The 27,755-nt window shown below is 33.6% G+C and overlaps 2 protein-coding genes across 3 annotated transcripts; both read right to left on the bottom strand.

The window, feature by feature from the left end:
* Nucleotides 1–863: 863 nt before the first annotated feature.
* On the bottom strand, nucleotides 864–2,498 carry LOC130613244 (trace amine-associated receptor 5-like). Its single transcript, XM_057434583.1, has one exon. The coding sequence runs from the start codon at nucleotides 1,850–1,852 to the stop codon at nucleotides 962–964; it is 891 nt and encodes a 296-aa protein (XP_057290566.1). The 5' UTR covers nucleotides 1,853–2,498; the 3' UTR covers nucleotides 864–961.
* Nucleotides 2,499–2,777: 279 nt separating this feature from the next.
* Nucleotides 2,778–25,544, bottom strand: LOC130662686 (collagen alpha-1(I) chain-like). 2 transcript variants are annotated; one of them, XM_057461593.1, is made up of 69 exons: nucleotides 25,203–25,544; nucleotides 19,557–20,086; nucleotides 19,120–19,266; nucleotides 18,796–18,948; nucleotides 18,442–18,495; nucleotides 18,259–18,312; nucleotides 18,123–18,176; nucleotides 17,995–18,048; nucleotides 17,596–17,649; nucleotides 17,438–17,482; nucleotides 17,173–17,226; nucleotides 16,949–16,993; nucleotides 16,448–16,501; nucleotides 16,263–16,307; nucleotides 16,111–16,164; nucleotides 15,969–16,013; nucleotides 15,007–15,060; nucleotides 14,878–14,922; nucleotides 14,711–14,764; nucleotides 14,511–14,564; nucleotides 14,372–14,425; nucleotides 14,186–14,239; nucleotides 14,054–14,107; nucleotides 13,920–13,964; nucleotides 13,748–13,801; nucleotides 13,620–13,664; nucleotides 13,189–13,242; nucleotides 13,043–13,096; nucleotides 12,689–12,742; nucleotides 12,556–12,609; nucleotides 12,319–12,372; nucleotides 12,200–12,244; nucleotides 11,977–12,021; nucleotides 11,833–11,886; nucleotides 11,701–11,754; nucleotides 11,556–11,609; nucleotides 11,033–11,086; nucleotides 10,905–10,958; nucleotides 10,778–10,831; nucleotides 10,615–10,668; nucleotides 10,479–10,532; nucleotides 10,182–10,235; nucleotides 10,050–10,103; nucleotides 9,926–9,979; nucleotides 9,791–9,844; nucleotides 9,654–9,707; nucleotides 9,416–9,469; nucleotides 9,257–9,310; nucleotides 9,008–9,061; nucleotides 8,488–8,541; nucleotides 8,309–8,362; nucleotides 8,098–8,151; nucleotides 7,817–7,870; nucleotides 7,548–7,601; nucleotides 7,356–7,409; nucleotides 6,967–7,020; nucleotides 6,761–6,814; nucleotides 6,576–6,629; nucleotides 6,444–6,497; nucleotides 6,223–6,240; nucleotides 5,794–5,829; nucleotides 5,668–5,685; nucleotides 5,455–5,472; nucleotides 5,228–5,242; nucleotides 4,875–5,109; nucleotides 4,467–4,579; nucleotides 4,258–4,326; nucleotides 3,869–4,063; nucleotides 2,815–3,418 (listed from the first exon to the last, which is right to left on the bottom strand). In XM_057461593.1, the coding sequence occupies exons 1-69, from the start codon at nucleotides 25,342–25,344 to the stop codon at nucleotides 3,257–3,259; spliced, it is 4,740 nt and encodes a 1,579-aa protein (XP_057317576.1). In that variant the 5' UTR covers nucleotides 25,345–25,544; the 3' UTR covers nucleotides 2,815–3,256. The 2 variants fall into 2 exon arrangements, with proteins under 2 accessions (XP_057317577.1, XP_057317576.1); XM_057461594.1 differs by lacking the exons at nucleotides 18,442–18,495; nucleotides 18,796–18,948; nucleotides 19,120–19,266; nucleotides 19,557–20,086; nucleotides 25,203–25,544 and having other exon boundaries at nucleotides 2,778–3,418; nucleotides 18,255–18,271.
* Between the last annotated feature and the right edge of the window lie 2,211 nt (nucleotides 25,545–27,755).

The raw sequence follows: 27,755 nt of genomic DNA, 5'->3' as shown, positions 1-27,755 counted from the left end.
CGCCCCCAGAGCTCTTATCTTAAAGAGCTCTGGAACGAAAATGATTGCATGTCGGATTTCTTATTTATGATATATTCAACTAATCATTTTACGATGAATTTTAGGACGTCTTTGTACGGATTTTTCCGCAGTTTCGACAACCATTTACCTTGCATCGATATAAAAACAAAACAAGATACGAATATTATTTAGAGAGGAGAGTAGCAGAAAAAATTATTTTGGACGCTGCACCTGCCGAAAACGTTAGAATTTGTAGCGTTAGGAATTTGTAACTTTGGCTAAATTACTAGTTCTAATACAACAGGAGATGTTTCTACAGTATTCAGCCTTAACATTCCAGTGGGATGAGAGAAAACACAGTTTTGACAAATAAATCCAATTACAACATGAAGTATGGAAGGAAGTTCACTTTAGTATCGAGGTCAACTTGATATGACACTCATTTTTTGTTTTTTGATGTATTATTTTGAACAGCATGGGAAAATTACCTTTATTTCTATTTTCAGAAAAAAAGAAAGAATCAGTTAATTTTTAGTCCTGTCATTGTAGTTATTTTTTTCTAGTTTTTTACTCATTTCTTCATTGTTCTTATAAAAACAGAATTGTACCACATCAACGATTAACATGCAACGAGACTAAACCTTTGCTAGTTTATGTAAGGAAAAATTACTAAGTTTGAAGAGGGCCGCGAATCCGGCAACATGACCATAATTTTAATTTTTTTGCTATGAAATGAAACAACAACAACAAAATCAATCGCTAATCCCGGACTTTATTTCCAACGTTGTGTAATTCGGGTCATTGTGCTGCTTCCTTTAAAAATAAAATAAAGCAAAATTTTAAGGTGGTATCATTTCTAATAAAATATATACAATTCATATTTCTTTATATTAGATATATTTGATAAAGTATAAATATGGATAAAATTACGTTTTACTATATTCCATTCTGTGTTTTTTTTTTATTTTCTAAATAAATCGCGTAGTTCTTTCCGAACTGCTGGGTTTTTCAAGAAATATATAATCGGGTTGCAACACGAGTTCGTCTGGGATATAAAAATAACAACTGTGTAAATATATTGAACAGTTTCTGTGTTTATAAAATTGACGACAGTTGAGTTGACTAGATCAAGAATACTCCACGATGTAATTGGTACAGTACAGCACAAATGACAAATAATCAAGATTGTCACTGTTTTTTCCAATCTTTGACAACAACTCTCCTTGACTGAAGTTTCTAACCTTCTCTGTGGAGAAGTAAAGCTGATTTCTAAAGCATGTTTCTTCATGATTCTCTTTTGCTTCCTGACCGCTTTTGTGATGAAGATGTAACAGATGACCAAACAGAACGAAGAAAACACCAGAACAGCATTACCAATACACAGATAAGGAAACTTTCCAGCTAGTTTCAATATAGGAATCAATCCAGGACATATCCAACCGAATGCTATGATTATAGTTATTTTTCTCCTTGTCATATACTTATCATAGTTGTTGAGCTTAGTCAAGCATATATATCTATCATAAGCGATTCCCGCCAGCGCGAAACAAGACGAACCAATTAAAAGAACGAATAAGTACCTTCTGATCAAATCAACTTTGCAATTAATCAGGGCTTTGTGCTGAAACATTTGCCAGGCGGATATAGGGCCTACAAGTAAACCAGTTAGTGCATCTGATATTGCCAGAGAAGTCAGAAGTTTGTTTGATCGTACTTTTTTACACCTTTTACTTAGAATTGCTAAAATCAAAATGTTTAGTGATGCCGCCATGATGGATACGATAACGAATGCGCCACCAAATAAATAGACCGCCGGTGGTCGTAGCAACGACATTCGCGGATTACAATCCATTTTGTAATTTTTTATGTGATTCTGTCTATGCAAACTAACGCTCTGATCTCTTACTTGTATTGATAACTTAGTCTCAACTTTATAACCTTTTAAACGTCAAGTAATTAACACGCAGTTCGTGCATGAAAAGGAAACATTTTTCAAATTACGTGTAATGACAGTGCAATTTCAATTTCCGTCCATATTTTCAATTCCGTTACTAATTGGTGCCAGTACAAGTGCTTATCAGACATCACGCTGGCGCACACAAGACCCCTTTTCAACCCACCCCTAAGATCGTTTTTAACGATACATTGAAATAATGCGTGGGATAAAGAAACATCCTGTCACCTACAAACATTATTATTATTTGACTTGAAGTATCTCTTTTCTCACATGATACTGCAGATTTTCTTGCACGCTCACATCTTGTATAATTTCTACATCGGAAATTATTGGTGTGTTTTTTCATTACGAACGTCCTGGTTAATTTAGTTGCACGCGATAAAGACTGGCTGTTCTTATTTTTTAAGGCTTTTATTTCGCTGGGTTTGTTCTGTTATGTTTTTAATAGGGAGAACACAATCAGAATCCAGAATTGTTCTTATTCATTGCCTTTCTTCTTAAATTTTCTCTTCCAAGTTTATGTGTTAATTTGGAAAATAGTTTGTTTTTTTTGTTCAGAATACAGCGCTATAATTGTGTTAATGAAAAATGGAAGCAGAAAAATGAAACGACCACAGGAAATCGTTATCTTAAGAAAGTATCTTAAGAGAGTAAAGATCCGGGATTGTTTATATTTTATGGCAAAAGTGAAGTTTATGTAAGTTCTTAGTAGAAAAACAACAATTTAAGCCTAAGGCTGATTTTCTATGTTCTTATTTTTTGGCTGAAACTGAGGAGGCTCAGTGTATCCGTTTAATTTCTAACTAATGCTTCTTACAACAATAAGAACACTCAAATTCTTGTTGAAATATTCTTTCTAACATAGAAAACAACAAAACGAGTCATATAAATAGGATTTTGTCGTTAAAACGTAAAAAAAATCATTTTATTTTAGAAAAAACTGGAGAAAAGATATTGAAAGACATTTTTTCTATATCCAGGCTAAATAAAAAATTTTCGTATCTATATCTTTAACAGAAATGAGAATAATTTAGGTGAATTTACGGAGCAATTTTATACACATGCGCTCTAAAACGGTTTTATAAGCATGAACAGAAATGCCATAAGCTTTAAGACAAACACAAAAACAGGTAAACGTTAAAATGAAAAGAAAGCGGCAAATGGCATAGTGTTTCCGACATTTACGCGATCACATCCAAACTTATTTACAACTTATATTATTGCTTTCAAATAAAAATAGTTTTCACATGAGCACTAGAAGACCTTCGACTTGAAATATTTTTATGGAGGGTTACGTCTCTACTTGAAACACAGTGGTCCAACGTGGAATGAGAGAAGAGATGAATCCACTGTATTGAAAGAATAGCTGCTAGTGTAGTAGCCATGTAATTTAAAGTCTGTTATTGGCAACACGTCTACATCATCTGATGACATCGTTATAGATAAACTACACTTTGTATTCTAAAGAAAATAACATATTTTTCTTCAACTTTATGATCTGATAAACATTGAATTTCTCGTTTCTGGGAAGCTTTCTTTTTTATTCCCCAATATTTTTTTAAGTAAAAATGATTTTTAAACAAGAATAAAAAATAACAATATTATTTCCACTCCCTTCTTAAACGGATTTTATGCAATTTCAAGACATTTTCCAGCAATCTAGGGGTGCCGACTTTTATCCCAGGGTAAAAATCATGGTTATCCTTCGCGCACACACTAAATTCAATATTCACCGGTTTCTGGGAGAGTTGGGGTCGTTAGTTTTACGCATTCTGAGCACCGCTAAATTAGGCAACTAAAATAGGAAGAGAAGAGTTTAAAATGGTTTCAAACTGCTTCACTTTTTCTAAGTATTTTTAAAGGTTTTTTAAAACTAAACGCAGAGGACAACAAAAATATTTGCATACTTACCATACATATCTGCTTGCGCGACGTCACGAATTCCTTAGAAATATAATCTTGTCGATTTTTGAATTTTAACCTGCGCAAATCCACGTCGGTGACTTCGACCGATGACGGTGTTGTGATGGTAATATTCTGATGTACTTCATCGCTTAGCAACCGCAAGAAAGTCAACTGTGAGCGGTGAACTTTTGTATATGTCACCTAAGGTAAAAACAAAAACTTGTCCTTACGTTACCTATTACTACTAACTTTACTAAGAAATTAAACACAGATGAAGCGATTAATGAACGAGCTGTTGATACTTGAGTTTAGTGACTTACACAGAATTTTAAAGAAAAAGTACTGGTAAAAAAATGAGAGAAAAATACATAAAAGTGAAACATCCACAAACTCACCCTGAAGCCTTCCTTAGTTTCACTAAACCATTTTTTCTCAGTAACATCATATGGATATTCAGTATATATCTAAACATAATGTTATCTGGAATCAACAAAATGAAACTAAAAAAGGTAAACTTCTATAACGACCCCCATAGTTTGCGTCAGTTCTACAACTTGAAAGATGGGAGGAAAGTAACAGGTTAATAGCTCGCAATTCTGCTTACCGAGTAATTTCTAGGATCGGCAGAAACACATGTTTCGCCACCAGCAGTGAAGTTACAAAATGCCAGCACAGCATCTGATGGATTGCCCTGATTTGGATCGATGTAATAGTATCCTGAAATATTACGGACATAAATATAAAGAACAATCTTTTAACAGTAACTCGAATTGAATGATTGTTACGTTAGCAGTAATGAATCAAACGTCTTCGGCACACTCGAATTACAGAGAATAATCTCTTTATAAAATGTTCACTAATAATTTCTGTGTAGTTCCTTCAATCACTTCTTTGTTCAGGTGAACTTTTTCGATCAAAATTTGGCGAAATATTTCGCTAAAAGACGAATTGACAAAAAGAAATTCATCAACTCTCTACTTAAGTGCCATACATAAACATGAATAGTGCATACCATCCACATATTTTTTGCTGCACTTCAGCATATCTTTACAATGTCGTATCGGATTGTCTTTTTTCCCTTCAGGTTCTTTTATCTGACCAACAGTTTTAGCGACCTTCGTCATCTTTTCATCAAGTTCAATAAATGTTTTCTCTTCTGTGCTTCTTCGTTTACGCCCGTGGCCGCCACTACCAGGCTCTTCATACACCCCTAAATTTTTATCTATAAACCCCGAGAGGAAATGATTCTAAACAAAGAAATAAAAAACAAATAAAAATACTTATGATAAAAAATAACGATAATAAACAAACAAACAAGCAAATAAAAACGGTAAGACGTGGATAAACATTGTAACTGATACTTACACTTCCCGGATTTCCCTGAAAAGATAAAAAAACACCATTGGTTACTTGACAGTCTCAGGGGTGCACCAATACAATAAAAAACGCTATTGTTATAAACAGAAACGTTTTGTCAGGAGTTATTGCTAAAGTGTTGACAGTTATTAGCCCCAGCTAGATTCGTATTATGCTTTTGTTAAATAGATTGAGTGAAAAATAAGAAAAATAAACGAATATAAAATAGTACTTACCGGCGGTCCTGGTGGTCCCTGAAATAGAATAAAAACATTACAGAAAGAGGAATAAACGAATTGGTAAAATCAAAAATTTATAACAATTAAAAACATTATTTTTAGTCTTCGCAAATTAGATTTTCGCGAAAATGTCGACTTCAAAACGTTACCATCACAAAGAAATATGAACGATGGAGGTAAAAAGGGAAATTATGAAGTATATAATCTTACGTCCGGGCCTTGTACACCCTAAAAACAAAAAATAAATATTGTTTAGTTAGTTCAAAAGTGTTATCAACATTTGCCTAACAGGTCTGAAAAAAAAATTTATACGAACCAAAAAACTGGTCACTATACCTTGTTGCCGTCATATCCTCTGTCTCCTTTTTCACCCTAAAACAATACAAGAAGTCTTCACAGAATGAACTGTTTACTTATGCGCTTGTTGAGTTTTACTATGGAGACTGCATTGTAAATAGCTAACTCGTCTAATTATATATGTATGTTCTTGTTGCGATTCCAAAGATGTACTTTAAGGGCAAAAAAAAAATACACTGGCATAAACTTTCTCGCAAAAGTTTGTGTTAAAACATTTTAAAATAAAAATCGTAAAAATTTTTTTTTCACAAAATAGCAGATAATTGCTTACCCGCGAATGTTTTACGCCCTAAATTTCGCATAGTTATCCTCGCGAAAATTTCTGCCGTTAATGCAATATTTTAAAGCATAGGTATACAAAAAATTACAACGCAAAATAAACATTGTGTAACGTTTAATAATGCTTACCTTGAATCCAGGCTCTCCCTGAAATAAAAAGAAAACAAAATTGTTTTGAATATTTTTTAATTGATAAAAATTCATCAAGCAGCCTTGATTTCTGAAATACAAATCTACGCGAACATAACGATATTGACACTGTTAGAAGTTTCTCCGCTTAAAATAATCTGCTAAATAACCCGACTCCTTCCACTGAATTTGTTTTTAGCAATTTACAAAAAACATCTTACCTTGGGTCCTATCGGTCCCGGTCGTCCATTTGAGCCACCATCACCACGCGGGCCCTGAAGGTAACATTACCATAAGAATAAAGAACTCTCGTTATGTTGACGACTGTTGTAAATTCTAAAATATATACATACGGTTTTTCCTTTCTCTCCACGACTTCCCATCATGCCGTCCATACCACGTTCGCCCTAGCAACAACGTCATGTAACGTCAGAAAATGCGACAAACATAGAATACAAAAACCGTCGCTTTAAATATGGAAATTTAATCCGAAGTTTAAGTTTTAAAATCTCAACTATGTTGTAATTGTAAAATATACCTGATTGCCTTTTGGGCCCATTTTTCCAGGTACGCCTATTGGCCCAGGACCACCCTGAAAATAATAGTCAAGAAGAAACAGTATACTAAAGCACTTGTGGTTCACCAATAAACACACACGTGAAAACTTGTCTTGTGGACGATCGAAAGTGTTATTATTTTTTTAAGACTTTATTTTACAACTGTAAAAAAAACAAAATAATATACCTGATCTCCGTGTTCCCCAGGCAAGCCTTGAATTCCAGCGCTACCTGGAACACCCTAAAAGATTTAAGATATTAAGCTTGCGAACTGGTTGTTTGCAGGAAATAACGAGAGCACAAAAAACATATCTCAAAAATGACACAGAAATATATAAGTATTCACATAATCCTTATTATATACTTAATTATTCAGGAAGTTTAACAAAATGATGCCATGGACAGTAAACCTTTACCAAAGTATCAATAAAATCAATAAAAAATAAAAAAAAAAAATTTGCATTTAAAACAAACTTATTATGTGTAACAAAGCATGAAAAGTTTATCTTAATGGGTTGCTATTTTTTCTTTTTCTATTCGTTAGATAATCTTTCTTAAAAGGAAAAAATAACTTACCACAATTCCAGGACTACCAGGTGAGCCAACTGGACCCTTGTCTCCTGGTGGACCCTGGGAAGAAAAGAAATAAATTATGCATGTAATACACAAATGTCCTCACATTTAATATTTTTGTGAAGTTGTTTTCCAAATTTTTTACGAACCTGACCTTAAATAAGATAGTAAATTTGAAACAAAAATTGTACTTACAGTTTCGCCTCTTGGACCTCTTGGGCCAGCTTCTCCTTCTGGTCCCCGTTTACCCTGAAACACACAAATAAAGCCAATGTAACCAAACCAGAAATGAGATATAATAGAATATTTCACAGCATATTTAAATGTCAGGGGAAAATTAATTTAAATTTAAATTCGCGAAAAAAACTTTCGCGAATGGATCGATTTAAAATATTTTGACATGAAAACAAAGATGTACAAAACATGTTTTTCAAAGTTGACAGTTTGTAAATGATTTCACTTACTTGTGGTCCCATTGCACCTGTTGGACCATTGATACCAGGAGCACCCGGATCGCCCTGTATATATTACAAAAAAGTCATTCCAATGAAAAAAAAAATAGATTAAAAACAAATGTGTAAAAACCAGGCTCGCATTAAAACTAAGATAGAATAAGCAAAAAGTTGTTTCAGATTTCGCAATTTCTAAAAATTAAACTTAATGCACGTAAAATTAAACCTCGTTTCAGTTTTTGCTATGAACGCACGTTAAAGTCAAACATTTTTATCAGAAATTTTTGGGTTACCTGTGGTCCAGTTTTGCCTTGTTTACCCTCAATTCCTCTTGGTCCAGGTGGGCCCTAAAAGAAAAATTTCTATCATTATAAAAAATGGTACACGTACATCATTTGTACGTCAAAATATTGAGAATGATCTCTAATAAAACCGGCTGTTAAGAATAGATAAATCATTAACAGCATTTAGTTATGTCCATAAACTTTACCCAACAATACTTACAAGTGGGCCGGTGGGTCCCCGTTCGCCAACTTCACCAGGTGGACCTTGCAAACCCTAAATATTAATTAAGTGTATAAAAGATCAATTCAGTAAATACAAAATCGAGTTTAGTCATAAAAATAAACTCTTTTCATTTTCTGTTTTTACCAGCATTATCATTACGAAAGCAACAAACTCACTTGTTCACCAATGCTACCTTTTCTCCCATTTTTTCCTGGTGAGCCGTTTAAACCCTAAAAAAACATACGTTTAAACATCAGAAATCCAATCAGATTCACAATCATTTTTATGGTACTGCAACTCATATTGAAAAAAAAGGAACCTATTTTAAGGTTTTAAGTTGCTTGGAGCGATAAGGTGGATTTCCCCTCAAAAACAAAATGGAAGAGATCGAGGCAGGAAATTGTAATTTCTGCAGTATGACTGCTTGATTTACATTTCCGTCCCGATCTGTTCCGATCCAAACTAAAAGCTGAAATCATTTCAACTTTTTTTGCGTATAAGAACAAAAAAAATTATAAAAACAAAAGAATGAATAATTAGCAGAAAGCCAATCAAATTTTGTTTTCTTCCGTTTTGCTGTTGAGAGGAAATTCAGCTATACAGAATAAGAACGCTGCATAAGTGACGCAAACAACATAAAATCAAGAAATTTATCAACAATCAATTCAACAATCAAGTGAAAAATGTTGAACTTACAGGAGGACCTGGCAATCCTGTCGATCCATCTGATCCAGCTCTTCCCGTTGAACCCTAGTGTTTTTAATGAAAAAAAAAATTAATAAGTTAAAAAATCCTCCATAACAAATTTTTTTAAATAACAAAATTCACATAATTTCATTTGGATTTTTTCTGTGGATTGAAATCCAGATAATCTAAATCATTCCCGCAAGATACAAACATTTGTTTATATTGAAACAGTTTAGAAAATAAAATATTTGGACTTACCTTTTCCCCTCTCAAACCAACAGGTCCTTTTGGTCCTGAAACACCTTTTATTCCCTAAAAAAGTAGAAAAATATATGAACACCGAGAGAACAATAACGACGCATTGCAAATAAAAAGCGAAAACACAATCAGAAGAAGCGTATAGTGATCTTGGATTACCTTCAAGCCTTGTCTTCCTATTTCACCTTTATTACCTTTCGGACCATCGTTACCCTAAAAGTAAATACTATATGTAAAAAAGAATGTAAACTACAAGCTTAGTGAAGGATAACAGTATGGCAAGATGGTACAATGTTAAGACGGTTTCCACGAACCTGAGAGCAAAAAAGATGCTGTTTCCTTTGCGTTGGAGAAATAATACTGAGAAAAAAAGAGATAAATACAAACTAATACATACGGACAGGCCTGGCTTTCCAACAATACCCTTTTCCCCAGGTACACCTATCGAACCCTATGAAAAAAATGGTCCATGTATTTTAAAAAAATGAAAATTAAGCAAGATAATAGTAAGCAACTTAACTAAAGTATATCTACCTTCTCTCCACGTTTTCCATGTAAACCAGGTTTTCCCGATGCACCAACATTTCCCTTTGAATATAAAACAATCGTCGCAAACAAGTCAAAACATAGAACCCAACCCGGAATCTAAACCTTTCTTTTCTTTCCTACCTTAAGTCCAGGTTTCCCTTGCTTGCCTCTATCACCTTGTGCACCAGGTTCGCCCTTAATAAAGTTATAAAAAAACTTAGAACAAAAAATTGCTTACAAGTAAACTTTGAAAATAATAACATACCCGCAAACCAGTGTTTCCACGGTCGCCTGGCGGCCCATCTTTTCCAGGAACACCCTATAGATTATGTGTCATATTTAAGCAACACTTTTCTCGTTACAAAACAATACATAAAAAAGGTAGTGTGCAACTTACAACAATTCCAGGAGGACCTGCTTCACCAGGAATACCCATTGGCCCATCTGGTCCCTAAAGAAATACTGAACATTATTACTGAGGCTCATTTCAGGGACGTTAATTACCTTAAACCTGATATTGTTAGTTTTTGGTCGGAAAAGCGCATGGCAAAGAAAATTTTGCGTTTTTTTTTTTGCTCACCATTGCGACACAAACTTTCCTGATTTAAGCCCAACACTTTAAAATGAAATGCAACAAAAACAAATGGTTTTACTTAAATTTATAAAAGCCTAAATATTAAGAGTTAGAATATACCTTACTTCCTCTTGGTCCTGCTTCCCCAATATTCCCTCGACTTCCAGCTGGTCCCTATAATACGCAAAAAAAGATAGAAAATAAAAAGGAAAAGTTGACAACAGCAGGAGTACTTTTAAAAACTACGAATTCATACCATTGGCCCAGGGAGTCCTCTTTCACCTTGAGAACCAGGAGGACCTTGCTCACCCTATAATTAAATTCAACGTTTTTTCTTTATCCCCTTGAAAAACTTTGAATGAATAAATGCAAGAAACGCATATACAGATAAAAAAAATCATAACAAATTCCATTATTACCTGCTCTCCTCTCACCCCATCTTTACCAGGATTCCCTCTTTGTCCAATATCACCCTAGATTAAACAATTCCACTACATCAAAAACAAACAAACCTATTCACATTAAATTTATAAAACAGATTCCCACCTTTTCGCCATCTTTGCCTATCTTGCCAGGTAGTCCAGCCATACCAGGTTTTCCCTAGATATACGGAGGTGAAATTAAATCCATCTCTATAGCACCTGTTCACGATAATAAATCCCTTATTATTATACCGTAACGCCTTTCAGTCCTCTGGGACCAATTCTTCCTCGGTCGCCTGCTTCTCCCTATCAATATAAAACAAGAATTACTTAAAAAGCAAGAAATCTGTGTTTCACAAGAAAAGTATTTGTGAGTTAACTAATTACAAGGTGGTCACAGATTTAAAACTTCGTAATTTAGGAGTTGAATTTAGGAGGAAAACACTAAAAAACCATTCCATATTTTAGGAGGAAATGAAGTCACTGATCAAGCCTCTCCTTATTTTAATGCCCTAGAAGTTTTCAATTCGAATTGAAGTAAGTATGGTCCATTTTTTGTCACATAAAACGTAGTAACAAAAAGTTACTATTTGATTAAAAATAATGTTACAATAAACATTTTTTTTAGGAGATTTTAAAAAGAACCAATATTTTGGATGAAAATTTAACTTTTTTGGAGATATCAGAGAAATACTCTTTCTTTTTATGTTATTAAAAAGATTTTAGGTGACGGCCCTACAATTCACATTTATGAATAAAATATGGAAGAACTTACCACTTCACCCTTTGGTCCTTGTACACCTGTAATTCCAATAGGTCCAGGAGCTCCCTGAAACACAAATTTTTATTTACGTTACATTAAGTACACATTCTTCAAGGTATTAATTACTATAAATGTTTAAGCCATTATCACAACATACTCTGATTCCAGGTTGTCCTGGAGGTCCAATTTTTCCAGGGATACCAGGAGGGCCCTAAATAATCAATGACATTTAGTAAAAATAAGAACACTTAGTAAGTTTTCATACCAACAAGAAGACAAACAAACTTACCATGGAACCGGGTATACCAGGAGGTCCTTCAGAGCCTTTCGGACCTTTAGTTCCCTAAAAAAAATTAAATGCGCTTTAAAAATTGATAGGGAGGATTTAATAAATTAAAAAACCTGAAAGCTACAATTTTAACACTATCCTTACCGTGACTCCTGTTGCTCCTTTTTCGCCAGGACTACCTTCATCACCCTAAGATATAACAAAAAAAAAAGAATTACAAGGTTTTTCATCTATCAAATCGATAGATTGCAGAGTGTCGTAGAACTAATTGTTATTTTTACTTCATATACAAATAATAATACCCCTAGATTTTCCCCACAATCTGTAATGAAATAAAAATGGTAAGCATTTAAATAATTCACCTGACCTTTTCTCCAAGTTTTCCAGACTTTCCAGGAGCGCCTTTTTCACCCTAAAAGAAAAAGCAGAAAATATCAATCTACCTGCATTTGCAATGAAATCATTATAAAGGATTTAAACCATTACATCATTCCCAGGTTTTCCTACATCACCGGTAGGTCCAATTTCTCCTTGTTTACCCTAAAAAAGAAAAAACATTGAAGAAAAATAACTTTAAGTAATTTAGGTGTTCAGAAATCAAGATGTAAGCGAGAGTAAAGTACACACTTGTCGGATGTCTTACAATAAAAATGAGCGGATTAAAATAAAATATCCTTATCCGCAAATTTGCTTTCTTCTGACAATAGTATAAAAACAAATCACCTGTCTTCCAGGTAAACCTCGTTGTCCGGGAGGACCTCGATCTCCAGCAGGTCCCTGAACCAAAAATAAATGTTTTAATCTCCAATTTATAAGCTAACTTTTATTTACAATGAAAGTTTCAACAGATTCCTACCCTGGGTCCAGGTAATCCATGTGGACCTGAAGGACCAGTTTTTCCTGTTGGACCCTATGAATAGACACATAAGAATTAAAATTTAGAAAATATAAAAGGACTAAGTCAAGTAGGATATGAACAATTAACAACCACTATGAGCATCACTGAATGTGAACTCAAAAAAAGACCAGTATGCTTTGATAAGGTGTAGTCTTTCTGTTATCTATGACGTCTATTTATTGTATATATTTATTGCTAGCAAGGTTAATAAGAGAAAAAAAATTTGTTAACCTTTTAAAATGTATAAGTACAGAATGTTTGTTTTTATATTAAAATAAAAAACAACACCAGGAGAAATAATTTCATTCTTACCATATCTCCCCTTGGACCTGGAAATCCTGGCTGTCCATGAGGTCCTGGGGGTCCCTAAAACATTTAAAACATGATTAATATAAGCAATTAAGAAAGATTAGTACTTTGAGGATACCGGCATGTAACTAAAATTAATTATTCCTCACGTCTTCTCCTGGTGATCCTGCAGCACCAGGCAAGCCTTGGTAACCATGTGGTCCCTAGGTAAATAAACAAACACGCAATATTAATTCTATTCGTGCTTTGGAGGAGGGCTAATTCAACCCCCATCCCCTGTTTAGCTTTCCCCGCAACTTTTTATGTGTTTATAGTTACGTTTTGATTCTTTTCAGGTTACAAGCTTTAATTTTCCGCAAATTGTACTTTTGGAAACATGAGGAAGGGTTTAAATTTTTCAAAATTGTCAAAGTCAAACCATCGCATATTTTTTTTCAAAAAAAATCTTTAAAATGTTTTGCTGAATTACCCCCTCCAGCATTAAGGAGCATCTAAATAGCCTAACAGGAATAGGGTTTAAGGCGATGGATTTATTACCAAATTTACTGTCTAATATCCTTTTTTGTTATTTTCAACATACCTTTGGACCGTTGTCTCCATGAGGACCTTCATTTCCTTTTGCTCCCTGTATTACAAATATAAACACAATTTAAAAACTTATCAATTTCCACTCAGAATAATTCACTTAGCATCGAGAATTGACCATACCTTGACTCCATGAACACCCGGCCGACCACGATTGCCTTTGGGTCCAGGTTTACCCTATAATAATAGTTTATCATATTTCAGGGCCTTTTTTGTGTAATTCCACAACTCCAACACTGTAATACTAAATTTAGAAGAACTACGTCATATAAAATGTAGCAAAACTGTGTCATACCCTGGGTCCTTTAATACCTGGACTACCTGATGTTCCATCATCACCCTATAAAAGTACACAAAATATCAATACAAGATAGTTGTTCTTCACCTTTCCATTCAAATTAAGAAGTACGTTATTTTGTAAGTGGTAACCTTATCTCCTTTCGGCCCAACATTACCCTGTGCACCACCTATACCAGCCTCACCCTATGAAAATTAAAAATTTTAAAACCTCACTATGGGAAAATGCAGGGGCGATTATAAAAAAAACTAAATTCCTCTCACCTTAGTACCAGGTTGGCCAGGATATCCGGACATTCCTGGGATGCCCTTGTCACCCTAAATATAAACATAAATCTTCCTAGACGTTTTTTTAATACCTCATCGATCTTTTAGAATATATATCGCCCTAATGAGTGTGCATTTATTCGACAGATGTAGTGTTCGTATATTAAGCGTTGCAACATATACCTTTGCTCCTGGGGGTCCAGGAGAGCCTTGTGCTCCAGGTGATCCAAGTCTTCCCTAAATCAATTTAAATAGATATACATATTTCTTTTATGTATATAAAATTTGGGCTAAAATATAACACATTATTAAAACACTCTACCTTTGGACCTTCGCGGCCTTCAGGTCCAGCTGGTCCAGCAGGTCCAGTAATGCCCTGAAACACAACAAAAGATTATTTGATTAATATGACTTTAAAATATAAAATTAACAAATGACATTGGCTACCCTCCGCGGGTGAAAAGAAAAATATTTATGTATTGACACACTAAACTGATATAAAAAGTAAAAAAACTAACTTACTCTCCCACCTTTCGGACCTTTCACACCTTTCTCACCTGTATGTCCATTTTTTCCCTAAAATTTAAAACAAATATATTTTCTTGAATAGCGACATTCCATTAAGACCAAGTTAAAATATTACATGTATAAAACTAGTGACATAAAAGGTAAGAAATGGATATACATACAGGGTCACCTTTTGTTCCCTGTTGTCCAAGTCGTCCTTTTTCACCCTGAAAATAGTAATTGCATTGCATTATACTTCATTTTTTATTATATAAACATCCTAAATATAGTGAAATAGATAGCATAAGCACCTTCTTTCCTTTAGGACCAGGATATCCCATTATCCCTGGAGGACCAATCGTGCCCTAAAATGAAGCCATATTTTTAGATCATACAACAACATTCGGCTACAAAATTCCCTAGAAGATTTTTGTCAATAGTCAAAGTTTGGGCATTTTTTGACGTTATTTTGAAATTCCAATTTGATTTATTCGTCTTGTTTTCACTTTTACTTAACTGTAATGATTCAAATTTTGACTTTATACATGGGCACTTAATCCAGAATGGTTGAAATGTTCAATTTGATGTTTGTTTTTAGTTCTTTTAGATATATAATACAAATTTGACATATACAAATTTAACAACAGTTCCTGGCCTTATTGAAATGTACAACTTCTAAAAAACATAATAAAAGTTCTACACCGTAAAAATGACTTGTTTGAATTATATGGTAAAATCTTTCAACACACTCAGTATATTTGAAATATCTCCAAATCACTACATAATTTTTCATTGAAAATATATCTTCTGAAAGATGAATAAATTCTCTACATCATGGTTATATTCTTTTTAAGGAACTTCCAAAAAAGAAAAAAAATTAAACAAGAGCGCAACCTCAAACTGTATTATTCAGATTTCTGTCACTTTGCTCCACTTTTCAACAAACAAAACTCTCTATTTAAAAAATACGACATTTTTTCTATTAACTAAAACTGTAAGAAGTTATTGTATTCTCTTTTTCAATATATTTATCACTGTTGACTTTGACTTCAATATATTTATCACTCTTGACTTTGCAATAACAAACGTGTGAACAAACATTAATGTGTGAACACAATAATTGAACTTTCGTATTTTAATATGAGAGATTATTTAAAAGGAATGATAAAAATGATGTTTGATAATAATTTGAACCATTATTGTACCACTTATGTGTGTGTGTGCCTATCTCACACACGTAATAAATCTGGGACCATGCTATAAAACTAATTACCCTTTCGCCTTTTTCTCCTTGTGGACCTTCCGTTCCAGGAAACCCCTACAATAAAATTTTGTTCAAATCATAGAAGTAAAGCAAAATTGGTTGTTCGCTTTTCAACGTAACTTTTTAAATTAGAGGTTTACTGAGTACGTACCGGTGCTCCATCAGAACCTCTGGGTCCTGTTGCTCCAGGTGTACCACGATCACCCTAAATAACAAAAAATTGCCAAAGGTTATAAGGTGCACATGGATTAATTGAAAATCGAAAAATATATTTGTAACTCCCTAATAAAATTTATAACAAACCTTCTCTCCAGGTAATCCCATACTTCCTGGTGTGCCATGTTTGCCCTAAATACACACACACAAATGGTAACAAAAATCTATGCTGTATCTGTTAAAATATTGTTTTCTTTTATTTTTTCGTGTTGCATATTGTGTCATTATTACGTTTTTATAAACACTTTAATTAATAAGAAAAGGGAAGTTACCGTCAGTCCAGGTAGACCAACTGGACCAATGGCTCCTGGGGGTCCAATTGCACCCTGAAAGTGAAAAAAAGAAAAGATTGAGGTGTAAAAGAACTAAATCAGGAATTAAATAGAAAATTAAAATTGGCTATTTGTTTTTTCGTCATATCTTCCTGATGTGAGGTTTACATTTCTTTTATAAACATAAATCCTAAAATATGTAGGAATATTATAACTCGTCAATAATCCTAAAGTGTTAATTCATAAATCCTAATCTGGCTTAACGTAGCTTAAAAAACATTATTGACTATTCTATTGATAATATAATCTTCTGAAAAATAACAAGAAAAAAGTTTTAACAAGATTCAGCACATAATCTAGTAAACTGGAGAAAAGAAATTTAAAATTAACATAGGGTGTATTAATAATAGAGCTTAAAATGATTCCTGAAAGAATTTGTACACGAAAAAGTGAAAATTAATCAAATTATATATTAGGAATTTTGGCATTACTTGGCCTTACCACTGGACCGCGTTGACCAGGTGGTCCAACTTGACCAGGTAAACCCTAAAAAAGCAAAGCAAAACCATGTCTATACATCATTTTATCTATCAATATGTTGCGACATTTCATTACTTCGAGGAATATATTATAACAATAATAGAATGTTCTGAAGGATGCATCAACTAAACAAACTCAAGTTTTTATATAATGGTTTTCTTATAATTAAATTTAAAAAGAATTACTTGTGGTCCTCTTGGTCCAGGGGGTCCTTTATATCCAGGTTCACCAGTTGCTCCCTAATCAATAAAATTGATTTAACAAATTATTTAAAATCCAGTAATTTTAACACACCAATAACAGATAAACAACAAATAAAATGGAGCCAATATATTTGAAATTAATCACTCATATAATTTTAATGATAAAAGCATGGAAAACCTTTCAGCATAAATTAATTAGCATATAATACACATACAGACAGACAAATATATAGGAGCATATACACACTTTTTCCCCTGGCAAGCCATGAACTCCTTGATCTCCAACATTACCCTACATCAAAATAGTCTAATATAAAAAAATGTCCAAAAAACATACTAAAGTGTTTAAAGAATTGAGGGTGTAAAAAATACATTATGTCCATGTCAAGGCATAAGTTTTATTACCTTGGCTCCTTCAGGTCCTCTTCCACCAGGTGGACCCGGTAGACCATGAAGACCCTATAATATTAACAGTGATTTTCATTATAATATATACTAAGTCTGTTAATCTAAGATGGTAGCTACAAGTAGCAATAGAGGATTTCCTGAGAAATTTTCCAACAGGCCACCGGATTTTTTCTGATAAGTTAATTTCTTCAGAGATCTTTATCGGCTTACAACTATAAATATTGTATGAAATATCCCATTAAGGGCACATAGTAGAAAATAAACGTTTTTTAGAATATGACTGCTTCTGGAACATTTAGAGAGTAAACATTGGTGTTCATTCAAGAGTAGTGCCTACAACATATTTCCAATCATTACAATATTCTTGCAAAACTTTTTTCCAAAAAAAATACATACCTGTTCCCCTTTGGGACCAGGTCTTCCTGGCATGCCAGCCATTCCATGGAAACCCTAAATAAAAGAAGGAATTAAAAAACAGTTCAGTTGCTCTAACTAAAAATATGTGCACACTTTTTTCAGCATACCCTATGTCCGGGTGGTCCTTCAACACCTTTATCACCTTTTTCCCCAACGTGTCCCTAAAAAAATAATTCATAAAATCCGGTTTAATAAGTAGAGTTTAGTAAAGTATGAATAGAAGAAATAAAATTATATACCTACTCTGTCTCCAGATGGTCCTCGTTCACCAGTCACACCTCGCCTTCCAGGATATCCCTGCAAAACAATGTTTTTTAGGTAAAATGAAACTAAATAAATCTTCTACATTTTAATAGGTTTAGAGATCACGTAAATGATATCCTGGTCACACTGTTACTTCCTAAATTAATATCTGGCTTAAAATACCCTATCTCCTGGTATTCCTTGCACACCTTGATCACCCGGATCTCCATGTGGTCCCTAAATATTAAAAAAACTATTATTATTGTGGAAAATTATTCTGGAATCAGGTGAATTAATGTTAATTACGATAAATATAGAATTAATTAAAGAGAATTGCCACATAGGTTATGAAATAAATTTGTAAGAATATTCACACAACTTTTGGTTATACATTGAAGCTGCTTAAAATTACGGAGTTATCTACATCAGGTCCCATGAAGTTCAAAATATCTGGGGAAAAAAGTCACGAAGACTTCACAACAATTAGCCCAATTAGCAACTAGTAATTATGAACTTCAAAGGGATAGCTTTACTTACAGTAACTATTACTTTTTCTCTCTCTGGTCTTATTCTAACATTCACTTCTTTTGTTGTAACATCTGGAAAAGTTAGTGCTTCCTGGGTATTTGAATATGAAGTAGTTAAAGGTGCCACTGTTGAATCGGTTATGGTGCCTCCATTCAAGCTCCCCTGTTACGTTCAAAAAATGGAGCAATTTAAATTAAACTGATTTTATAGTTTTTCAATGTTTTGTTAAAGTAATGACACAAGTTTGCTCTAGAATCAAGATGTGGTTGATAATAAAAATACTTCTCTCAGAAAATAAGATCAATAAGAACAAAATTTTAATGCAGCACTCACCAATGGGTCTGGCATTAAAGGTGGTATTAAAGTGGGTGCTAGTCCGCTTTCCCGTAAAATCGGTAAGTGACATCCAGGCATTAAGGTCTCACAATATGTCTTTGCAGTGCTCGCATCAGCAGTAATTCTGAAATCTTGAATTGCACCCTAAAAAATGGTATTGCTAGTGAAGTATAAAATAATATGTACCTACTTAGCCATGGGAATTAGGTAGCAATTGACAATGTCCAACCAAATCATGTTTTATTATGTAGTTGAGTTGTCTTTATAAACATGTTTAGTTAGTTTAGCTATTACATTCATTTTGATGTATATGTACATTCACATATGATTAAAACCTCTATATAAATAAATATATATATATGACTTTACCTGTTTACAATTTGTATTATGTACACTAACTACTTAATGCAAACTAATGTGAATAAAAAGCATACCAGAAAACCTGCTCCAGATCCATCCACATTTTCTCCAAAATTCAATTTTATTCTATCATCACTGTTATGACTAAATGCGTTGGGCAACGTATCTACCCTGATAATACTGCAGTCCATAAAAAATGTTAACAAGTTATTGTTGATGCTCAAACCTAACCGATGCCAAGTTTTATCAGTAATCTGTACATTATATTCTATAGTTGTCAACTTTAAATCAAAGTAATCAATAACAATGCTGTCTGAAATACGAATACCAAACCAGCGATTGCCATACTGAAAACGTATTAAATAAAAATCTTGTTTAATTGTAAGTTCTGAAAGTTTTAAAGTCACAACAACAGAAATATGATTTGTAGAAACTAATGTTAATTTGGGTAAAGATTTTGTAAACGGCTTTTTGGCAAGCAAAGCCTTATCACCATTGAAAAACTTTCCATTACTTTTGGGACGGTTAGGACAAAAGCCACTTGTTACTTCAAATGCTGTTTGTATGCTGTGTAGGTTTAGGTTTTTAATAACATCTATTGTGCCTAAAAGATAGAAAAATAAGTATGATAAATATATACAACTTTGTTAACAAAGTCAAATAATAATTTAAGCTTAATAAGAAAATGTGCAAAAAATTTCCAATACAGTTGGGAAAACAAAACCTTAAAATTAATTGGACATTAGGATAATAAGTAGGGCTAACAAAAGTGTTATTTTTAAAATGTGTATATATCTGCTATATTAATACAAAAAGTTGTCGTGACTGAAAACACAGCAGGTAAAAATTTGACTTTTCAAAGGAGATGTGCTTTTCTCATAAAAATTTGCAAATTCAATTTTGTTTCTTGACTATTTAAACATTGCCTAAGTACAAAGACTAACATCAATGATTATTAAAGTTTGTGAAACCATTGCAGTGCACTTTTAAGTTTGAGGCTGAATAAATTAGAAACAAGTAAAAAATAACTGACTTCATCATGCCTGTGTAACTAGAGACTACCTGCGACCAAAATCCATCAATTTAGGAAAAGATGTATATATGCATAATGTCATGAAATATTTTAAAGCAATATCTCTATTACCATTCGGCAAAAGTATATGTTCCTATATATACATTTTCTTGATCAGGGTTTCACGACCCATACAAACAGAGGCAATGGGTATACAAATTGTACTTTGGCTGGTTTGCTAACATCAAAAAAATTTTGAACCCTCATATCTCCCTCATATAACCCTCATATAACTGTTCATCAAAAACACACAATTCTTCGCATTTTTAGCATCAACTTATCAAGCTCTACACACCAGAGTCAACGGTTAAACAAATTTCTTAAAATAATTTTTTTTGTAGGACTGTACAATTTATGAAGTTGTGTTTCCAGAAGACAATAAATAGGTTAAATTCAACAACCCTTCTGTTTAACCTTCACGGCGTAAAGCAATGAGAAGAGGCAATGTAAGTATAATTTTAGGTAGTTGACCTGTCACAACAGATGCTTTTATTAAGATTTTGCAAGTGATCACCTTTTTTGAGCAATATCTTGCACCCAATCCTACAAAACCTGTTTTCCACCAACCACTCATATCCGAATATACAGATGATGTAGAAACAAATACAACTACCACAACCTTTCCCCTTTAACCACTTCCTGCCCCACCCCAGTATCAAATGATGATCGTCCCTACCTGAGTCATCCCGAAATCCCTCCCTAACTTTTAATGTAAATGAAACACCAGAAGTGATTCAACATCCAGTCAAAAAAAAGGGAAACACTACCCCAGCAATGTTTAGGCTGCCTACTCTCTGTGTAAAATGCAGAAGTTTCAGTACCAGTGAAAATGGTAATACAGTAGATCGTATATGTAGGCTCAGGATATTATGTCAGAGCCATGCTGTGTTGCCAGTGAAAAGACAAAGTTATTGAGAAAAGTAAAATCACGAAATTATGGTGTTTGGACGGTATACACTACAGGCCTATCAATAAGGGGGTTAATTGCTCATGCTCATGCAAAGGCTCACCCAATTCTGGGAAATGTACACTAGCTGAGCAATTAATTTCTCCCCCAATTCCACAAAAAGTTTTTCTGGCTGAGCAATATCAATTCATTAATGCTTTCTTTCTTACTATTTGTAGAAAAATAACCAAAATAATGAGAAAAGGTAAAAAATATTAAGATAAGATGGATAAAAAAGATTTTGTAATAAAATAAACTTATTCTATTTTTTCAGATTGCTCGCCCAGTCTGACAGTCAGGGTAAACACTTAATTAGGCGACGGCAGGCTAATTAGGGCATACCACCTATCTAGGCGACTCATTGTAGCCTAAGTAGGCCATATGTAACCTAGCTAAGACATTACAATATTTAATGGCTTTTCACACATTCCTTAGACAAAATCGCAAAAAATCTTTGTTCAGAATGGATAGTCTACGCGACCATGATTTCCAAATTGTCACTCGTGCCTTGATATGTTCGCGCAACTAAGAATTATGTTAAAATGAAATATATAACCTAATTAGGTTAAGTGTTGCCTATTTAGGTGACGTTTTCGTCCGGTTTGGGCCATAAGTTACCAATGCGCGATGCAAATAAGACGATAATTGGTCAAAATTATCTGCAAAGTGGACAGATTTGATTCACATAAAAATTGTAGTGCAAAACGCAATGATTTTGACATATTTACAACAGAAAGTTTTCGTTCGCCTAGTTAGACTACAGGTAGCCTAATTAAACTACATCACGTCGCCTAACTAAACAACTCGCCTAATTAGGTCATGCCCTAATTAGGTGTGTACCCTGACTGTCTAAATTATTGTAACTTTGGGAGAGTGATTTATTGCTCAGGTGTTATTTTCTTAGGCTTGCACACTATATATAGGACAGTTGAAAAAACTAACCTATATATTACCAGAACAATAGAGATTGAAATCTATAAATTAATAAAATAATAAGCCCTAATTTATAAGGTGATCCAAGTGGCATGTTCTCCCTCAAGCTGTGTCTGGTTCAAAAGTACCCCACACATGATAACATTTGCTGACTCGCTGGCAGGGGAAAATGACATATCATATTATATATTGGAATAAGTAAAATAATTCTATACATACATGGAAATATTGGACGATTATGTCAGTCCCCGAGCAGGTCCGTAACAAATTTCTGTCGTATGTATCCCACACATTTCAATTTCTCGGAGAAGAACGAAAACGAAAGTGTTTGTTGTATACGGAAATTTGAGGCAATCGAGACTGTGCAGTAATTGTCAGAATTACTCTGTAGCGCTTATCAGAATAACTAGGTAATTTTTATATATTTTCACGATACAGTCCCCTGTAAATGTAAAATGCATCAACTTTGGAAAAAATCCCTGTCAACAGGTGTCACAACCACACTAGCTTCATTACTGAGTTGGCGTCAAACTGTATGCAGATCCCGAATAAATCTATTCAAATCTGTAGAGGGTCCTCGATTGACGTAAAGTATTAGTGCACAAAATTGAAGGGAAGGAGGAGAGGGAATTCAATACACGACTGTCTGACACGTTATATTTGTCCTGCACTTAGACAGCTGACAAATAACTACTCATGGATTAAAGCAGAAATAATAAACACTGTCACCGCATGGACAAACGCTAACACATGGCGTGTGGAAAAGACGAGCGCATCAATAATCATCGTTTAATCTGTGAAACGTTGACTGTTCTGTTTGTTAGTTTACTTTGCGGTTTAAAAAGCATCAACTCCAGCTGGGATTACCAGATAATTAAGAATACATTTACGTTCTCGTATCGCCCACAAAGAGATTAATTGTTCTAATTAGCTCCTATTTGATTTTTGATACTTCAGTCCTGACAGTGATATTCGTTACACGTTAAAGTTAACAACTTTTAAATATTTGTTTGACGCACACACCGTCAGAAAACAAGATATTTCCGTAAGGTACAAAAAGACGCTGTTGGTTTTCTCCATTAGTGAAATTGCTTTCTCTGTGTTGTTTCTAGTTCGTGTGTTGTAAGTTTATGAGAGGAACAGCTAAATAAAATTCAAAATTGATCTTTTTAATAAGTTATTTAGGAAACACATCTTGATATTCCTTCCTTTGAAACGTTTAAACGCGGCTTGTGGTTGTTTGCTTGGCCAGACCGCAAAAATCAAAAAGAAATTAATTTTGTTGTTTTCAAAGCAAGGAAAATCTCCCGCCAAAAAACAAAGACGAAAAAAAAGCGGATAGAAAGTTCGCCCATTTAAATTTAGGAACTTTTTAATATACATAACTATTTTATCAGATTTCAAGTTCTTAAAGAAAACTAAAGTCACAAAGGTTATAAATAATTACTGGAGTCGTGGACGCAAAAAAAGCCTGGCTTTAGAAAAAACGTTGGGGTGAAGTTTTATTAAAAAACAGCTGAAATTCTCCAATGATTAATAGGTATACTCATACTGGATACTCATAAAAATGACATTCTTTTTTTGTGACGAATGTTATCAAAATCCAAAATTAGCTCTTGAAATTATTATTGTTATTATGATCCAACGTAACATTAGACACTTCTAAAAAATGTAAGTTTATTGTCATTTTTGTGATTAATCCGCCATTGATCACCGTTGAATTTTTTTTGTTTTTTAAAGGTAAATACTCAACAAGCTTAGTAAATAATTTACCTGGTGAATGTAAATTTTCTAATACTACCTATCATAAGGCATAACTTAACCTTCACAATGTTAGTGTAATTTGAGAAATCTGTAACTTAAATAAAAGTGATGAAAATTTTATTTAAGTACATTCATATACGCTTTAAATCTTTTTTAACTACAATTCCAGACATATTTCTGCAAAACGCCGTTTTTAGCGGCATCAATTAGCCAGTACTCTGCAGCCTAAGGTAGCTGAGTTGTACATTGGAAGACGCGTAGACCAAGTAACTGACATCATGCACATGTGCACTTTTCACCAAGTCCGCATTATGAAATAATCTGCTCCACTACCCGAAAAAAGTCCGTGAAATCCAGGCGTGCATAAGATCCAAAATCCTGAGTCCTCGATGAACTGGAACTTAGACAAAGTCGAAGTGCGTGTGACTTACATAGAAACTTTCTCTTCTCGCTTTCTCCACTGCTTGTGGTCATGAGCTTTTTGAATCCGCTCTTCTTTCAAATTTAGGTCATTGAAAAAATACAAAGTCCGGTCCTCAGATTATACACCTTGTGCATATTCCCGGCATGGCTATTGCGTGCATTTTTGACACAAAAAAGCGATTTGACTCTCATTTTGAAATACAACTATTATTATGTAGCCTGGGTAAACAGTGAAAACAACGATTGTTGAGCTTTGTGACAGTTTGTAAATAAAAATAAAAAAAAATTGATGACGATTTTATATGTTTATTATATGAGTATTATTTCGCTTCCTGTGTACCGCAGTTTATTTGCTTTTTCTTTAAATGTTATAAAAATATTAAAAATAAAAAGCGCTACCATAACTTAGAGCAATACTTTACTCTTTGAACGTGAGTGAACAGAACAGAAAAAAATCAACATTTGTGTTTATTCATACTAAAATAACACACGCCTTGAGTGTTTCCATATAACAACTTTAAAGAAGTTTTATAAAAGATTATTTAAATCATTTAAAAAAAAACACAAAGTATATATTCATACCTCTTGGTGCGCCAATCACTTCTGTGGATGAGAACTGAATACCGGTTAACACTGTAAAAAGTATCGATAGTCCAAAAACACTCTGCGTGTTTATAAAGTTTATGTCTATCTCAGGTTCATTATATAATCTCCATACATTCATCGTAAATCCAGTTACAAATTTATCTGTTTCATTTTATGTGAATAGAACTTGTTAGCCGGTGAACTGGCTTTTTAATGTTCCCTTAGGTGATTAGAAGAGAACTGGCGCAACAATTATGGGACTCCTCCACATGTAATCACAAAAGCTCCTTCTTCAATAGATTTAACCCTTAAACCTTCATGCTTACACAAATATAAACGATTCGTCAAAATACTGTTGTCGTCTGTTTATCATAACAAAGCACGATAATTCATGCTGTCAATAAACAATGGATATAATTTATGTGAACAATACTCTCTTGTTTTTACTATTTAGTATAACTGAGTTGAATATATTTCCGGTAAGTAGATTTCAAGCTAATAAAATGTTTGACAGACCGTGCTTCTCCCTGAAATTTTTTTAGAAGTTTAACAACAAAACATAACGTGAACCTATGAGTTTATAGCCAATACGGCAGACGACAACATTCTTATTATTTTTAAAACCTAACAGATTTGCTTTTAAAACCACAACACCATTTTGTCCTCGATCACTTAAAAAACAGACACACTTAAAATAAAACTAAGTGACGTCATTAAATCAAATTCATAGCATATCAGCGACTAAAGTTGTAAGAAAACATGTCTGAACTAGCATCCTCTAGGCTGGAAGACGAGAAAAATATTGTAATAAGAACCTTGGACGGGATGGCTATTCGGTTTATTGCTTGAAGTCAAGTATTTAAGCAAATATATTAAAGCCAGTAGTTATCCCCTGAGAAGTCCACGAGTTAACAGGTCCTCATATTTTCGCCGTCGCACGTATTTCCCGCGTTGGTATTTTGTGTTTTCTTGTTTTTTGTCAGTACAAAATAATTGAATTACTTGGTTGGAGGGAAGGTGGGTTCGAAAAAAAGCTGCTCGCCAACGTTGTGAACAGAATACTTCTAGTATTGTAGAGAATAGTCGTTAACCCGTGGAAAAAATCCACAGGCTCACCAGTTGTCTAAATTCCAACGGAATTTGCTTGTCGCAACATAATAGATGAAAAGATGTTGCAGATATTTCTTGTGCCCCTAAAACGCCATCTCGACCGCTCTATTTGTCGTCCCCATATAAAAAGATCTGGGATCAAGGTTGCCCACTGATTTTGTTCTGAGCACACACACACAGACAGACCGAATACGGGAACTAGTGTAATGGCCCAAACATAACAAACTCCATTTCAGCCTAAATTTTCTTCTTTTGATTTAACATAAACTTTAACATAAAAATTGAAAGGATTTATCATGTTTTAGTGTTTTTCAAAAGAAAATGGCTTAATGCCATCGACAATGCTGTTTCTAGGGCGGTAAACGAATTTTAGAGAGGTGTCAAAACAAAAGCTGCTTAAACCTTGGATTTGTTTATTTCAAAAACATCTGCTCAATAAACAATTACTACAAAGGGAAGGAACATTTGCAAGGAAATTTAAATGTACTTAAAATTTCCTTCTGACTGCGTAAATGTCTTTATATGAGACTTCAAACGGCGCGTTTCAAAACACTGCTATGTATAGCAACTTCACAGTTGAAAGCAGTTTCACTATTCAAATATTTTTGTTCCTATGCGCGATTAGTTTCTTGTGCACGATTTTAAAATTGGTAAGAAGATAGATACTTTAATTAAGTTTAAATTCAACTAATAAGGCCACCTTCTAATGGGCACTAAATTCTTAGATTTTTAGATTTGTTGCCAATTTTGCTCGGCGATTTCTTATTTACCTAAAATCTCCTAAAAAACGTTTTGATATCTTTAAAAACGTTATTCCAAAAGTTGACGAGTTATTGAGGTTACCATTAACAAAATCTCTTTTAGCAAAATATAAATCTTGCAATGTTTATATTCCTAAATTTACCTTAATAGGATAAATTCATCAAATACCAGACCATTTGCATAACTATTTTCCAAATTAGCAGGTGCGGGAAAAGTATAGCAATCCTTGCCGGGAACGAGGTTTATAAGAAATTTTGTGATGATCCCGACCTTTTAAAATTTTTGAAACATTTCAAAATCTTTTTAGTGTTGTTGTTGCTGTTTCTACATCTTTGAAGTACAGTACAGGCTGACTTATCTGATGAATAATTGTATCATTAAAGAGACATTTTGAAAATGAATGAGAACGATTAAATATAACGGCAGCTGTATTTTTAAGAAGTGGCAATAACTGTGTAATTACATGAAATGCAAATTTGATCATCAACATGGCAAAATGCTTCGGTGAAAGTGATTTTCCACTTTATTTGTTGGCTTTCTAAATATTTTCACTTTACATGACACGGCTATATGTAGCTATAAAAAGACTAGCTTTTTACTGGCAGAACTATAACAGACAATTCGAAAATAAACATTGTTGTAGTTTGTCGGAAGCTTATCGACTTTTCACAACTAATT

This window comes from Hydractinia symbiolongicarpus, chromosome 10 (genome assembly GCF_029227915.1).
Source record: "Hydractinia symbiolongicarpus strain clone_291-10 chromosome 10, HSymV2.1, whole genome shotgun sequence".
Lineage (NCBI taxonomy): Eukaryota > Metazoa > Cnidaria > Hydrozoa > Anthoathecata > Hydractiniidae > Hydractinia > Hydractinia symbiolongicarpus.
Note: the sequence above shows the minus strand (reverse complement) of the source record. Positions and strands in the feature narration are given on the sequence as shown.

Coding starts and splice junctions, on each gene's coding strand:
- LOC130613244 (XM_057434583.1), bottom strand. CDS start 1,852: ATGGATTGTAATCCGCGAATGTCGTTGCTACGACCACCGGCGGTCTAT.
- LOC130662686 (XM_057461593.1), bottom strand. CDS start 25,344: ATGAATGTATGGAGATTATATAATGAACCTGAGATAGACATAAACTTT. Junction 13,802..13,919: donor CAGGTATTAAAGGACCCAGG/GTATGACACAGT, acceptor CTATTATTATAG/GGTAAACCTGGACCCAAAGG. Junction 7,602..7,816: donor CAGGTGCAATGGGACCACAA/GTAAGTGAAATC, acceptor TGTGTGTTTCAG/GGTAAACGGGGACCAGAAGG.